This window comes from Bombina bombina, chromosome 1 (assembly GCF_027579735.1).
Source record: "Bombina bombina isolate aBomBom1 chromosome 1, aBomBom1.pri, whole genome shotgun sequence".
Lineage (NCBI taxonomy): Eukaryota > Metazoa > Chordata > Amphibia > Anura > Bombinatoridae > Bombina > Bombina bombina.
The window spans coordinates 1,191,311,223-1,191,327,265 of NC_069499.1; the positions used below are offsets into that span (position 1 = coordinate 1,191,311,223).

General features: G+C 40.6%; 1 protein-coding gene across 1 annotated transcript in view; it reads left to right on the forward strand.

The window, feature by feature from the left end:
- The window catches only part of ITGA2B (integrin subunit alpha 2b), a 194,612-nt gene that overhangs the window by 156,282 nt on the left and 22,287 nt on the right, over positions 1-16,043 (forward strand). The window contains exons 20-25 of the mRNA XM_053699977.1: positions 6,589-6,656; positions 7,314-7,461; positions 8,206-8,292; positions 10,058-10,137; positions 11,013-11,093; positions 11,215-11,320. Of these exons, the coding sequence (XP_053555952.1) occupies positions 6,589-6,656; positions 7,314-7,461; positions 8,206-8,292; positions 10,058-10,137; positions 11,013-11,093; positions 11,215-11,320 (570 nt within the window). The remainder of the gene's footprint in view (positions 1-6,588; positions 6,657-7,313; positions 7,462-8,205; positions 8,293-10,057; positions 10,138-11,012; positions 11,094-11,214; positions 11,321-16,043) is intronic.

Consider the following 16,043-nt stretch of genomic DNA (forward strand, 5'->3'; position numbering starts at 1 on the left):
TATATATATATATATACAGCAGGTATTGGCAGGTGCACTCTCACTAACACTTTAGTTCCAAATGCCAGGGTGCTAGAATATGGTGTAGAATATGGAAATCAGGAGACAGCACTCACTGGTCTTGACAATACTGGATTTATTCAGTGACGTTTCGGGGAATACACCCCTTCATCAGGGTCTGATGAAGGGGTGTATTCCCCGAAACGTCACTGAATAAATCCAGTATTGTCAAGACCAGTGAGTGCTGTCTCCTGATTTCCATATATATATATATATATATATATATATATATATATTAGTAAACAAGAGAACAGATCAGTTATGCTTCAGCGCACAAATATGGAATTTGGTTTGTTAAATTACCAAGTGTTACTATTCCATATACATATTCAAGAAACTTGTGCTAGTCTATAATACAGACACAGTCCAAACAGTAATTGTACAATACTATAACTGGTGGATGGTTATCCTCTTACCGGAAATTACCTCAATCATATGAGGTAATGTATGCTCTCTGGAAAACCAATGTAGGTCTAGCCCTTGGTCTGTTGTTTATTCCGTAGCTCCTTTTGAATAGAGAATTTCTTATATTAAGCTTCTTATTCTGTATTTTCCGAGCCACTTTTCTGGTAGAAACTTCCTGCTTTCTCTGTGATGTCTGGTCTTGGTGTCTCCCGGAGTATGGTATTTACAATAGATTTTTTCTGCTCGCAAATTCTCAGTGAGATATGGAGAGAGAGACAAGAAAAAAGCACATAGCGTAATACTGTTGAGCAAAGGATTTATTAAAAAAACATGCAGCGATATGCACTCACATTTATTGCCCTCAATCCTTGATGAGGTAAGCATTCAGACTTATATGCATATATGAAGTTATACTTGACTGATGATGTCGGTCATACTCCACTTGTTCAATTAAAATTGCATCAGATCCAAACACTTGTATAAGAATCTTCTTTAAAGTTCAAGTTTGTTTATTGTAAAAACAAAGGTGTAAAACTTTCACCGTATTGTATAAAAGTATAAAAGAAACACCATGAATATAAATATTTTTAAACGTTGGTGCTAAGCTAACAGCAATACATAGCTTCAGGATCTAATCTCTCATACCCCTGTTTCTGTAAGACTATACCGCAGTGCACATGCAAAGCAAGTCCTAGAAAGTATTAGGAGAGATTGATTCATGCACAGATTAGGCTATAAAAGCTTTTACAAGTACAAGTTTCTTGAATATGTATATGGCAAGGTAACACTTGGTAATTTAACAAACCAAATTGCATATTTGTGCGCTGAAGCATAACTGATCTGTTCTCTTGTTTACTAATATTTCCAACAGTGTTAAGGGTACACTGTATCTTTTTTTCATGCTGCACGATATATCCATATAACACATTTTCCTAAATACACACATTACAATAATTTCCTGTTCCCCTTCTAGATATAGGGGTAAACTGACAGTTTAGCGCTGGTAATACATCTTTATTTTATATATATATATATATATATATATATATATATATATATATTATATATATGAGTGTGTATATATGTATATATGTATATGTATATATATATATATATATATATATATATGAGTGTGTATATGTATATATATGTATATGTATATATATATATATATATATATATATATATATATATATATATATATATATATATACAGTTCCTTTAGGGATAGCACTATCTCACCACTCCAAATAATGCCACGGTGCTCTGCTAGATACCATCCAAACGTTTCACAGATGCAGGCACTCACTGGTCTTGATAAAATATCCAAAATTTATTAGGTCATTGTTAAAAAAAATAGTGACATAACGTTTCTGCACGGCATTGTGCCTTTGTCAAATGTCAACATATATTCACAAAATGTACAACACACTTAAAATCATCTATGACGTTATGTCACTATTTTTTTAACAATTACCTAATAAATTTTGGATATTTTATCAAGACCAGTGAGTGCCTGCATCTGTGAAACGTGTATATATAACACACACAGTTGTATGCAAAAGTTTAGGCACCCCTGACAATTTCCATGATTTTCACTTATAAATAATTGGGTGTTTGGATCAGCAATTGTATTTTCATCTATCAAATAACTGAAGGACACAGTAATATTTCAGTAGTGAAATGAGGTTTATTGGATTAACAATAAATGTGCAATATGCATCAAAACGAAATTAGACAGGTGCATAAATTTGGGCACCCTTGTCATTTTGTTGATTTAGGTGTGGAACATACATGACTTTAGGTGTGGAACATACAATTGGTTTTCCTCCATCTCTTTTGCACTCTCTTCCCCTCTCTTTTGCGCACTCCCCCCCTCTCTTTTGCTCTCTCTCCCCTCTCTTTTGCTCTCTCTCCCCCTCTCTTTTGCTCTCTCCCCCTCTCTTTGCTCTCTCCCCCTCTCTTTTGCTCTCTCTTTCCCTTCTCTTTTGCTCACTCTCCCCCTCTCTTTTGCCCTCTCTCCCCCTCTCTTTTGCCCTCTCTCCCCCTCTCTTTTGCTCTCTTTCCCCCTTTCTTTTGCTCTCTCCCCCCCCCTCTTTTTTGCTCTCTCCCCCCCCCTCTTTTTTGCTCTCTCTCCCCCCCTCTTTTTTGCTCTCTCTCCCCCCTCTTTTTTGCTCTCTCTCCCCCCTCTTTTTTGCTCTCTCTCTCCCCTCTCTTTTGCTCTCTCTACCCCCCTCTTTTGATCTCTCTATCCCCCCTCTTTTGCTCTCTATCTCCCCTCTTTTGCTCTCTCTACCCCCCTCTTTTGCTCTCTCTCCCCTCTCTTTTGTTCTCTCTCTCTCCCCTCTCTTTTGTTCTCTCTCTCTCCCCCTCTCTCTATTTTGCTCTCTTTCTCCCCTCTTTTGCTCTCTCTCCCCCTCTCTTTTTCTCTCTCCACTCTCTTTTCCTCCCTCTCTTTTGCACTCTTTCTCCCCCTCTCTTTTGCGCTCTTTCTCCCCCTCTCTTTTGCGCTCTCTCTCCCCCTCTCTTTTGCGCTCTCTCTCCCCCTCTCTTTTGCGCTCTCTCTCCCCCTCTCTTTTGCGCTCTCTCTCCCCCTCTCTTTTGTGCTCTCTCTCCCCCTCTCTTTTGCGCTCTCTCCCCCTCTCTTTTACGCTCTCTCTCCCCCTCTCTTTTATGCTCTCTCTCCCCTTCTCTTTTACGCTCTCTCTACCCCTCTCTTTTGCTCTCTCTATCCCCACTCTTTTGCTCACTTTCTACCTCCTTTATTTTGAACTCTCCCCCCTCTCTTTTGCTGTCGATCTCCCTCTCTTTTGCTCTCTCTATCCCCCTTATTTTGCGCTCTCTTTTCCCCCTCTCTTTCCCCCCTCTTTTTGGCGCTCTCTCCCCTCTCTTTTGCGCTCTCCCCCCTCTCTTTTGCGCTCTCCCCCTCTCTTTTGCGCTCTCCCCCCTCTTTTGCGCTCTCCCCCCTCTCATTTGCGCTCTCTCTCCCCCTCTCTTTTGCGCTCTCTCTCCCCCTCTCTTTTGCTCTCTCTCTCCCCCACTCTTTTGCTCTCTCTCCCCCCTCTTTCCCCCTTCTTTTGCATGCTCTCTCTCCTCTCTTATGCTCTCTCTCTCCCTCCTCTCTTATGCTCTCTCTCTTTCCCCCCCTCTTCCCTCCCTCTTTCCCCCCCTCTCTCCCCCTCTCTTTTGCACTGTCTCTCTCTCCCCTCTCTTTTGCACTGTCTCTCTCTCCCCTCTCTTTTGCTCTCTCTCTCCCCTCTCTTTTGCTCTCTCTCTCCCCCTATTTTGCTCTCTCCCCCCCTCTTTTGCTCTCTCCCCCCCTCTTTTGCTCTCTCTCCCCCCCTCTTTTGCTCTCTCCCCCCCTCTTTTGCTCTCTCCCCCCCTCTTTTGCTCTCTCCCCCCCCTCTTTTGCTCTCTCTCCCCCCCCTCTCTTTTGCTCTCTCCCCTCTCTTTTGCTCTCTCCCCTCTCTTTTGCTCTCTCCCCCTCTCTTTTGCTCTCTCTCCCTTCTCTCTTTTGATCTCTCTCTCCCCCCTCTCTTCTGCTCTCTCTCCCCCTCTCTTCTGCTCTCTCTCCCCTCTCTTCTGCTCTCTCTCCCCTCTCTATTGCTCTCTCTGCCTCTCTTTTGCTCTCTCTCCCCCCTCTCTCCCCCTCTCTTTTGCTCTCTCTCCCCCTCTCTTCTGCTCTCTTCCCTCTCTTTTGCTCTCTCTTCCCTCTCTTTTGCTCTCTTCCCTCTCTTTTGCTCTCTCTCCCCTCTCTTTTGCTCTCTCACCCCTCTCTTTTGCTCTCTCACCCCCTCTCTTTTGCTCTCTCTCTCCCCCCTCTCTCTATTTTGCTCTCTCTTCCCCCTCTCTCTATTTTGCTCTCTCTTCCCCCTCTTTTGCTCTCTCTCTCCCCCTCTCTTTTCCTCTCTCTCTCCCCCTCTCTTTTCCTCCCTCTCTTTTGCGCTCTCTCTCCCCCTCTCTTTTGCACTCTCTCTCCCCCTCTCTTTTGCACTCTCTCTCTCCCCCTCTCTTTTGCACTCTCTCTCTCTCCCTCTCTTTTGCTCTCTCTATCCCCACTCTTTTGCTCACTTTCTACCTCCTTTATTTTGCACTCTCCCCCTCTATTTTGCTGTCGAATTCTCTCTCTTTTGCTCTCTCTCTCTATACCCCTTATTTTGCTCTTTCTCTCTCCCCTCTCTCTTTTGCTCTCTATCCCTTTCTTTCTCCCCTCTCTTTTGCGCTCTCCCCCCTCTCTTTTGCGCTCTCCCCCCTCTCTTTTGTGCTCTCTCTCTCCCCCTCTCTTTTGCTCTCTCTCTCCCCCTCTCTTTTGCTCTCTCTCTCCCCCTCTCTTTTGCTCTCTCTCTCCCCAACTCTTTTGCTCTCTTTCCCCTCTTTCCCCCTTTTTGGCATGCTCTCTCTCACCTCTTTTGTGCTCTCCCTCTCTTTTGCTCTCTCTCTCCCTTTTCTCCCCCTCTCTTTTGCTGTCTCTATCCCTCTCTTTTGCTCTTTCTCCCCTCTCTTTTGCTCTTTCTCCCCTCTTTTGCTCTTTCTCCCCTCTCTTTTGATCTCTCTTCCCCTCTCTTTTGCTCTCTCTCTCCCCTCTCTTTTGCTGTCTCCCCTCTCTTTTGTTCTCTCTCTCTCCCCTCTCTTTTGCTCTCTCTTCCCCACTCTTTTGCTCACTTTCTACCTCCTTTATTTTGCAATATCCCCCTCTATTTTGCTGTCGATCTCCCTCTCTTTTGCTCTCTCTCTATACCCCTTATTTTGCTCTCTCTCCCCACTCTCTTTTGCTCTCTCTCCCCCCTCTCTTTTCCCCTCTCTATCCCTTTCTTTCTCCCCTCTCTTTTGTGCTCTCCCCCCTCTCTTTTGCGCTCTCCCCCCTCTCTTTTGTGCTCCCCCCCCTCTCTTTTGTGCTCTCCCCCCTCTCTTTTGTGCTCTCCCCCCCTCTCTTTTGTGCTCTCTCTCTCCCCCTCTCTTTTGCTCTCTCTCTCTCCCCCTCTCTTTTGCTCTCTCTCTTCCCAACTCTTTTGCTCTCTCTATCCCCCCTCTTTTGCTCTCTCTCCCACCTCTTATGTGTGTATATATATATATATATATATATATATATATATATATATATATATGTGTGTGTGTGTGTATACATACACAAAGAGCTGGAAATATATAACTAAAGTTTACTATACTAGTCAGGGATTCAAAACTACTAGCCCAGAGGGAAAAGGTTACTAGTCCACCCAGTGTTAAAGATAGGAAAAATTCACAGTCTTGTTTGTTACTACAGGAAACTTGAAGTCCTATCTATCTATGTATCTAGTGTATGAATAAAGTGTATTTTTTTTTTTTTTTTTACTAAGTGATCATCACCATCAAATAAGTTATTTATTTAAAGTTGTCCTCCTGTGCTACTCCTGATGCACTGACGCTGTACCATCACCTGGAGCAGTAGTGCAAATAGGAATTTGTGCCTAATGCTGTTGAAAGAGTTATTCATATAATAAAAGAAAGGAATTTGCCTAGAAATGAAAGATAATTTTGTTTTCACTGTATCTGTATAGTGACTATGCTCACCCCACTGAATGATACTGACTATTGATGTATTGATAGGCAATATGTTAGTTCCACTGTTTAATGACAAACGCAAGACATATACACTGGTAATGAAAGTGTTCCTCATTATAATATCTATACCTTTACATGATGAGAATTATAAGATGTATGGTGTTTTCTGTAGTTTTTATTTTTTGCTCTATAGAAGGTTACGGAGAATATTTTAATTAACTACCATATGAAATAATACCAAATATAATTGTACTGTCAATTCATATGCTGCTCTATGAAATATTGTCTGCTTTTACACTGATAATGCATACTGTTCTTTAAATGTGTTCCATACTCTGTTTATAGTCTATAATACAGAACATCCATATACTGCAGCTATCTGTTGCAGAGGGTCTGTCTTAGGGAAATATTGATATTTTGTATTACTACCGACCTTAACAGACAGCACAATAATATTAAATATGAATAACCACATTATGCAGATAATTGTGCAGTGTATTGTACAGAGTATTTCACTGTACAATAATATAATAATAGTCATGTTGCAACATATAACATATCTTTCTTTTTCCCCCACACCAGACTAACATTCTTTTAGACTGTGGTGAGGACAATGTTTGTATTCCAGACCTTCACTTGAGTGTCCGTCCGTAAGTTAACCTTAATCCAGCTATATATCTCTATGTATAAAATCATCATGTATTTTAGTGCTCACTGTTTGCTTGTACTCTTTACATATTTTTTATATTTGTGTAACAGCTGTGTCTGCCTAAGGTTGCCATCTGTCCAACACAAAAATACTGTGCAATTTCTAGGAGTCTGGGCATGATGGTAGGTTGGGTCACAAAATGCTCCGCTCCCCAAAAAACAATTGAGCAGTCATGTCTGCCAGTACATTCAAATCAACCAGTTGATCTATTCAGCTGTGGCACTACATATTTATAATAGTGATTTGACCCCCTTTACTGTCAATCATTTCTTTCTGCTCCATATTTAAAATGCATTGAGACATATAATATTATTGCATTTAAATATAACCCATGGACTTCAACAAAAACCAACAAAACTGAACATTTAAGTATCCAGTTTTTTTGTTTTTAATAACCGGACACCTGACATCCCTATGTGTGCCCTTTGTAACTTGTTTCCATTTATCTTTTAATTTGATCAATTTTATTTGTTTGCATTTGCTAGAAGTCTTTCTTCATCCTCTCATTCTATCCATCTCCATGTTTGTGACTGTTCAATCAGTACATCATTTTCTTATAGACACTGTCCCTGACTTTAATTATGTGCACTTCCCTCAGGCCTGAAGATCCTCTACTTATTGGGATTGATAACTCAATGCAAGTCCAGTTTAATGCCACAAATTCTGGTGAAGGAGCTTACGAGGCAGAGCTATTTGTCCAGCTGCCCCCAGGGGCCCACTATGTGCATGTCAAGGGAAAATCTGAGGTGATTGGATGAGAAAGCAAATGCACTCCTCAAATAGCTTATGAGGAATCCATAGTTCCATATCCCAATCTATTTAGAGAGGTTCATTGTTAAATACCTGCAGTAATATTAGGTAAAGTTAAAGGGTTATTAAAGTAAATTTGCAACCAAAAGTGGGCAGTTTAAAATATACTGGGATTAGTCACTCAACTCAATAGAGCTGTAGGAGTTGTCCATATCAGCCAGTTACAATCCGTTGTGCATAAAATATGCACTTTCTATTAGTTTCCAGACCAATTTAAACAGCCTTAATGCAACCTTTTTCATGAAAAAATGAATGTGTTAAGTAGTGATAGAATTTTTTTTCTTGGTTTAATTAATTTCAAGGAGGTATTTGATGACTTATAAGACACATTTATCAATAGATAAATAGGATTGGAAGAAAAGTAAGGTTAGTGACTAAGTGGGTATAGGAAAAAGGGGTAGCTGATTGGAAGTTGTTTTTAGGTGGAGAGTATAGGCATGTTTGAGGGCTGTATGTAGACATTGAACCCTAATCTCCCAGAGTCTTCCCCCAGAGACATCCCTTCTTTTTACCCCCCACCTCCCAGAAAAGCGTAAACCCCACAAGACACAAACATCACTTTGATAAAGGTTATTAATTATTGTTTAGGGGGGAAGACAGATGGACAAAAAATGATGAACTGTTGTGAATGATGGGGATAGCAGAGTAGCAAGCAATACTGTTCTATTTTATCATTTTAGGAGAAGATTCTATGCTCCCCCAAACTAGAGAATAAGACAGAGACTGTGGTGTGTGAGCTTGGTAACCCTATGAAAAACAAAGCTCTGGTGAGTAACTTCATGTGAGTGTAGTAGGCCTATAGATGTTGCTTAGTGTTTTTGGCCAGCTGAAAACATTTGGATTCTTACACTGTAAATTCACACTAATTACTAAGCTAAACCTCCTTATACAGATGCACACTGCTTTATTTTTGTTGGTTATTCCTAAGCAATTATTTTTTCTAAGGCTTTTCTAATTGCATTAGGATTTCTTTCTTGCATGTTAAGGTTTAAAGTTGGCTGTCTGTGTCCCTGGGTAGGCTGTCATTCTCTGCATTCTGTAGTGATGTGTGGGATTGTTATCTATCCTTAACAAAAACTGATTACCAGAGAATGGTACAAGAAACTGGCAGGTGGGGTCATAATCTGCTCCAGATCAGATCTCAATTGGAACCTCAAAACAGACCCATTTGCCTGTAGTCCTGTAAGTTTTATGCCCACGTCAGACCTCTGATCAGACTGGTTTCACTGTATCCTCTATCAGCTGTATACCCACTTTGGACCACAAATCAGACCCAATCAGTTTTTTTAAATTTAATTTTACTGAACAGGAGGTTAAATATTAGACTCCTGATAACGTTATTCTTTTCTGTTATGAAGTGTCTTTACAGACATTAGATCATCTGCAACATGGGTTTATTACTCAGCTGGTTTAATGTAGTTGGGGGTGTAATGAAGAAGTATTCTAGTCAATGGGGAGTTTGGTATTGCAATGAGAGATTATGGTGGTAGATGGAGGTTAATCATGTTTGGTGACAGTGGTTAATGTCAGTGTCAATGAGCATGTAAATATAACCCTTATGGTGACATTATATTAATATAGGAAGTAAATTATTTATACAACATTTTTTTCAGATCTTTCATCTACTGAGGTTTTCCATCAAAATCTGCAGTATGAAATCCAGACACTCAAAGAAATATTTTAGAAGTATTCCTCCAGGTTATGGAGATGTTTTAGCTTCATGATTAAATTATTCTGCTTAGATATTTTTTTGACTGGATTTCTTCCAACCATCTCTGTGCTTTTTCCTGTAAGTCGGTTTGCTTTTGTCAAAGATCTGTGTGAATCTGCATTTCAGTTTCATAAACCTGTGATAATAAACTCCAGTTAACTTCTAGTTGAAGTCCCTTTGATTCCTTTCTTGACAGAATCATGGTTGTCTTTCCTGAAGTCTCACTTGCCAGTCTATGGGGCCTATCTATAAAGCTCTGAATGGAGCTTGAGGGCCTGTGTTTCTGGCAAGCCTACAGGCTCGCCAGAAACAGCAGTTATGAAGCAGCGGTCTAAAGACCGCTGCTCCATAACCCTGTCCATCTGCTCTTAGCAGACGGACAGAAATCGCCGGAATTCAACCTGATGGAGTATGATCAGGTTGATTGACACCCCCCTGCTGGCGGCCGACTGGCCGCGAGTCTGCAGGGGGCGGCACACAAGAGCTGCTGGTGCAATGCTGAATACGGAGAGCGTATTGCTCTCCGCATTCAGCGATCTCTGTCGGATCAGGTCTGACAGACATTTGATAAATAGACCTCCAAGTCTGCATTGTTTATTCTGCCGCTCTCCTGAATTCTCTCCTGCCTGTTTCTTATGCTAGTTCGACTGCTTCCCCTGTTCCCCAATAGTCTATACTTTTGATGACAGGTCAACTTCCCATATTTCCTTGTCAGTCACTTGGCTGTTTCTGGGCTAACTGACTTGTATGTATTGGGTACTTTCTCTTGTTTGTATTTACAATGTGTTTTTTGGCCATCTCTCTAATCTCTTGTATTACAGATCTGTGCATACCTGCAGCTCAGCTTCAGTAACCTGGAGGATTCTGGGAGCAACATCACCTTTCAGATGCAGATTAGGAGGTGAATTTTAAGCCCATATACACGCAGAGCAAACCAGATGGACATTGAAATACAATGGAGTAATGGATGTAATATTTCAGATATAATTCATCATTTCATACTTTTTTTAAAGAGACAGTCAACACCAGAATTTTTGTTGTTTAAAAAGAAAGATAATCCCTTTATTTCCCATTCCCCAGGTTTGCATAACCAACACTGTTATAGAAATACACTTTTTACCTCTGTGATTACCTTGTATCTAAGCCTCTGCAAACTGCCTCCTTGTTTCAGTTGTTTTGACAGACTTGCATTTTAGCCAATCAGTGCTCACTCCAGGGTAACTTCACGTGCATGAGCTCGATGTTATCTATATGAAACACATGAACTAATGCCCTCTAGTGGTCAAAATGCATTCAGATTAGAGGCAGTCTTCAAGGTCTAAGAAATCAGCATATGAACCTCCTAGGTTTAGCTTTCAAGTAAGAATACCAAGAGAAGAAAGCAAAATTGGTGATAAAAGTAAATTGGAAAGTTGTTTAAAATTGCATTCCCTATTTAAATCATGAAAGGTTTTTTTGGACTTGACTGTCCCTTTAAATTTTACATACTTTTACCGTATTGTAACAAGTTACGTAGACACGTTGATTCTTGGTGACCTATTTAATGACAAGCACAGATAAATGTGCCAAGGCATATAAATGTCACATCAAAAAAGCATATACTGTATAGAGAATACATATTATATAAAAGGTAAAGACCAAAAGATGGTACTAGTTATAGCATAATGATGTATAAAATTACCTCAGGGAGATTAAGATTTACCGAGCTATAGGACCCATTTACTTTGATTCATATAGGGTCCTATGGTTTCAGAATCAAATCTTTGTTCTTTGCAGCCGTAACAGTCTGAATTCAAGCAGCTCAGTGATTTATGTACAGTTGGCTGTAGCAGTGAAGGCATCACTGGACCTCCGTGGGTGAGTGACCACACCACTATGTCCTTGGACTTGTAGAAAATTGACTGGTGAATGCTCAGTGTGAGTCAGTTGTTAGGTCTGAGAGCAAAATATGATGCAGATCCATCCTTCTAATTCCCAGGAGCTCCCAGCCAGCTGAAGTTGTTCTTCCAATACCCAACTGGGAACCAAAGGATGATACAAAAAAACCTCAGGATTATGGGAAGGAAGTGACACATGTGTATGAGGTACTGAATGCTTTTTATTATGATACGCCTAGATTTGGAGTTTTGCGTTAGCCGTCAAAACCAGCGTTAGAGGCTCCTAACGCTGGTTTTTACCGCCCGCTGGTATTTGGAGTCAGTCAGGAAAGGGTCTAACGCTCACTTTCCAGCCGCGACTTTTCCATACCGCAGATCCCCCTACGCCATTTGCGTATCCTATCTTTTCAATGGGATCTTTCTAACGCCGGTATTTAGAGTCTTGGCTGAAGTGAGCGTTAGAAATCTAACGACAAAACTCCAGCTGCAGAAAAAAGTCAGGAGTTAAGAGCTTTATGGGCTAATGCCGGTTCATAAAGTTCTTAACTACTGTGCTCTACAGTACACTAACACCCATAAACTACCTATGTACCCCTAATCTGCCGACCACACACCGCCACCACCTACGTTATACTTATGTACCCCTAATCTGCTGCCCATAACACCGCCGACCCCTATATTATATTTATTAACCCCTAATCTGCCCCCCCCAACGTCGCTGCTACCTTACCTACAATTATTAACCCCTAATCTGCCAACCGGACCTCACCGCTACTATAATAAAGTTATAAACCCCTAATCCGCCTCACTGCCGCCTCAATAACCCTATAATAAATAGTATTAACCCCTAATCTGTCCTCCCTAACATCGCCGACACCTAACTTCAAGTATTAACCCCTAATCTGCCGACCGGACCTCGCCGCTACTCTAATAAATGTATTAACCCCTAAAGCTAACTCTAACCCTAACACCCCCCTAAATTAAATATAATTTAAATCTAATGAAATAAATTAACTCTTATTAAATAAATTATTCCTATTTAAAGCTAAATACTTACCTGTAAAATAAATCCTAATATAGCTACAATATAACGAATAATTATATTGTAACTATTTTAGGATTTATATTTATTTTACAGGCAACTTTGTATTTATTTTAACCAGGTACAATAGCTATTAAATAGTTATTAACTATTTAATAGCTACCTAGTTAAAATAATTACAAAATTACCTGTAAAATAAATCCTAACCTAAGTTACAATTAAACCTAACACTACACTATCAATAAATAAATTCAATACAATACCTACAATTAAATACAATTAAATAAACTAACTAAAGTACAAAAAATAAAAAAGAACTAAGTTACAAAAAATAAAAAAAATATTTACAGACATTAGAAAAATATTATAACAATTTTAAGCTAATTACACCTACTCTAAGCTCCCTAATAAAATAACAAAGACCCCCAAAATAAAAAAATGCCCTACCCTATTCTAAATTAAAAAAGTTCAAAGCTCTTTTACCTTACCAGCCCTTAAAAGGGCCTTTAGCGGGGCATGCCCCAAAGAAAACTGCTCTTTTGCCTGTAAAAAAAAAATACAACCCCCCCCCAACATTAAAACCCACCACCCACATACCCCTAATATAACCCAAACCCCCCTTAAATAAACTTAACACTAAGCCCCTGAAGATCTCCCTACCTTGTATTCACCACACCGGGTTCACCGATCCGTCCTTGCTCCAACGTCTTCATCCAAGCCCAAGCGGGGGCTGAAGATGTCCATGATCCGGCTGAAGTCTTCATCCAAGTGGGAGCTGAAGAGGTCCATGATCCGGCTGAAGTCTTCATCCAAGTGGGAGCTGAAGAGGTCCATGATCCGGCTGAAGTCTTCTATCAAGCGGCATCTTCAATCTTCTTTCTTCCAGATCCATGTTCATCCTGCCGACGCCGAACATCCATCTTCACCGACGACTTCCCGACGAATGACGGTTCCTTTAAGGGACGTCATCCAAGATGGCGTCCCTCGAATTCCGATTGGCTGATAGGATTCTATCAGCCAATCGGAATTAAGGTAGGAAAATTCTGATTGGCTGATGGAATCAGCCAATCAGATTGAGCTCGCATTCTATTGGCTGTTCCGATCAGCCAATAGAATGCGAGCTCAATCTGATTGGCTGATTGGATCAGCCAATCGGATTGAACTTGAATCTGTTTGGCTGATTCCATCATCCAATCAGAATTTTCCTACCTTAATTCCGATTGGCTGATAGAATCCTATCAGCCAATCGGAATTCGAGGGACGCCATCTTGGATGACGTCCCTTAAAGGAACCGTCATTCGTCGGGAAGTCGTCGGTGAAGATGGATGTTCCGCGTCGGCGGGATGAACATGGATCCGGAAGAAAGAAGATTGAAGATGCCGCTTGATAGAAGACTTCAGCCGGATCATGGACCTCTTCAGCTCCCGCTTGGATGAAGACTTCAGCCGGATCATGGACCTCTTCAGCTCCCGCTTGGATGAAGACTTCAGCCGGATCATGGACATCTTCAGCCCCCGCTTGGATGAAGACGTCGGAGCAAGGACGGATCGGTGAACCCGGTGTGGTGAATACAAGGTAGGGAGATCTTCAGGGGCTTAGTGTTAGGTTTATTTAAGGGGGGTTTGGGTTAGATTAGGGGTATGTGGGTGGTGGGTTGTAATGTTGGGGGGGGTATTGTATGTTTTCTTTTTACAGGCAAAAGAGCTGAATTCTTTGGGGCATGCCCCGCAAAAAGCCCTTTTAAGGGCTGGTAAGGTAAAAGAGCTTTGAACTTTTTTTATTTTAGAATAGGGTAGGGCATTTTTTTATTTTGGGGGTCTTTGTCATTTTATTAGGGGGCTTAGAGTAGGTGTAATTGGCTTAAAATTGTTATAATATTTTTCTAATGTCTGTAAATATTTTTTTATTTTTTGTAACAGTTCTTTTTTATTTTGTGTACTTTAGTTAGTTTATTTAATTGCATTTATTTGTAGGTATTGTATTGAATTTATTTATTGATAGTGTAGTGTTAGGTTTAATTGTAGATAATTGTAGGTATTTTATTTAATTAATTTATTGATAGTGTAGTGTTAGGTTTAATTGTAACTTAGGTTAGGATTTATTTTACAGGTAATTTTGTAATTATTTTAACTAGGTAGCTATTAAATAGTTATTAACTATTTAATAGCTATTGTACCTGGTTAAAATAAATACAAAGTTGCCTGTAAAATAAATATAAATCCTAAAATAGCTACAATATAATTATTCGTTATATTGTAGCTATATTAGGGTTTATTTTACAGGTAAGTATTTAGCTTTAAATAGGAATAATTTATTTAATAAGAGTTAATTTATTTCGTTAGATTTAAATTATATTTAACTTAGGGGGGTGTTAGTGTTAGGGTTAGACTTAGCTTTAGGGGTTAATACATTTATTAGAGTAGCGGCGAGGTCCGGTCGGCAGATTAGGGGTTAATAATTGAAGTTAGGTGTCGGAGATGTTAGGGAGGGCAGATTAGGGGTTAATACTATTTCTTATAGGGTTATTGAGGCGGGAGTGAGGCGGATTAGGGGTTAATAACTTTATTATAGTAGTGGTGAGGTCCGGTCGGCAGATTAGGGGTTAATTATTGTAGGTAGCTTGCGGCGACGTTGTGGGGGGCAGATTAGGGGTTAATAAATATAATATAGGGGTCGGCGGTGTTAGGGGCAGCAGGTTAGGGGTACATAGCTATAACGTAGGTTGCGGCGGTGTACGGAGCGGCAGATTAGGGGTTAAAAAAAATATGCAGGTGTCAGCGATAGCGGGGGCAGCAGATTAGGGGTTAATAAGTGTAAGGTTAGGGGTGTTTAGACTCGGGGTACATGTTAGGGTGTTAGGTGCAGACATAGGAAGAGTTTCCCCATAGGAAACAATGGGGCCGCGTTAGGAGCTGAACGCAGGTTTTTCAGCTCAAACTGTCCCATTGTTTCCTATGGGGGAATCGTGCACAAGCACGTTTTTGAAGCTGGCCGCGTCCATAAGCACCGCAGTGGCGGTAAATTATGCTCTACGCTTCTTTTTTGGAGCCTAACGCAGCCCTTCTGTGAACTCTAAATACCAGCAGTATTTAAAAGGTGCGGCCAAAAAAAAGCATGCGTAGCTAACGCACCCCTTTGGCCGCAAAACTCCAAATCTAGGCCATAGAGAATTATTTACATAATTCAGAAGTTATAATTTATCTAATGTGTTCTCTGAGATGAAAATCAGATTTAGAGAGACAGTAGACTCAATGTCCTATCATGCATGTGAAACAGCAGCAATTAAACACATTAAAAAAAAAATATGCACTAGGTTTAGTAACATACACACTGGAATTGGAACCTCATTGCTCCTGCGTGGCCTTGCAGGATTTGGTATGCAGATCTGGTGGACATGTCATCTTCCACCTTGGAGACTTCCGTTGAGGAAGGACCTTTTCATCAAGGGCCCTCCCTTCACCCATATCTAGTTTCTCTGAAGATGACTCCTTGGAGATTGACCGCTTATTCCTTTCCAAGCGGAGGTTTTCTGATTCGGTCATAGAGACCATGATCCAGGCTCGTATACCTGTGACTAGAAGGATTTACCATAAGATATGGCGTAAATATTTTATTGGTGTGAATCCAAGGTCTACTCATGGAGTAGAGTTAGGATTCCCAGAATGTTGTCCTTTCTCCAAGAATGATTGGAGAAGGGTTTATTGGCAAGTTCCCTAAAGGGTCAGATCTCTGCCTTATCCATTTTGTTACACAAATGTCTGGTGGTTGTTCCAGGCGTTCAATCCTTTTGTCAGGCTTTGGTTAGAATCAGGCCTGTGCTTAATCCAATTACTCCTCCATGGAGTCTGAATTTAGTTCTCAGAGTTCTTCAAGAGGTTCTGTTTGAGC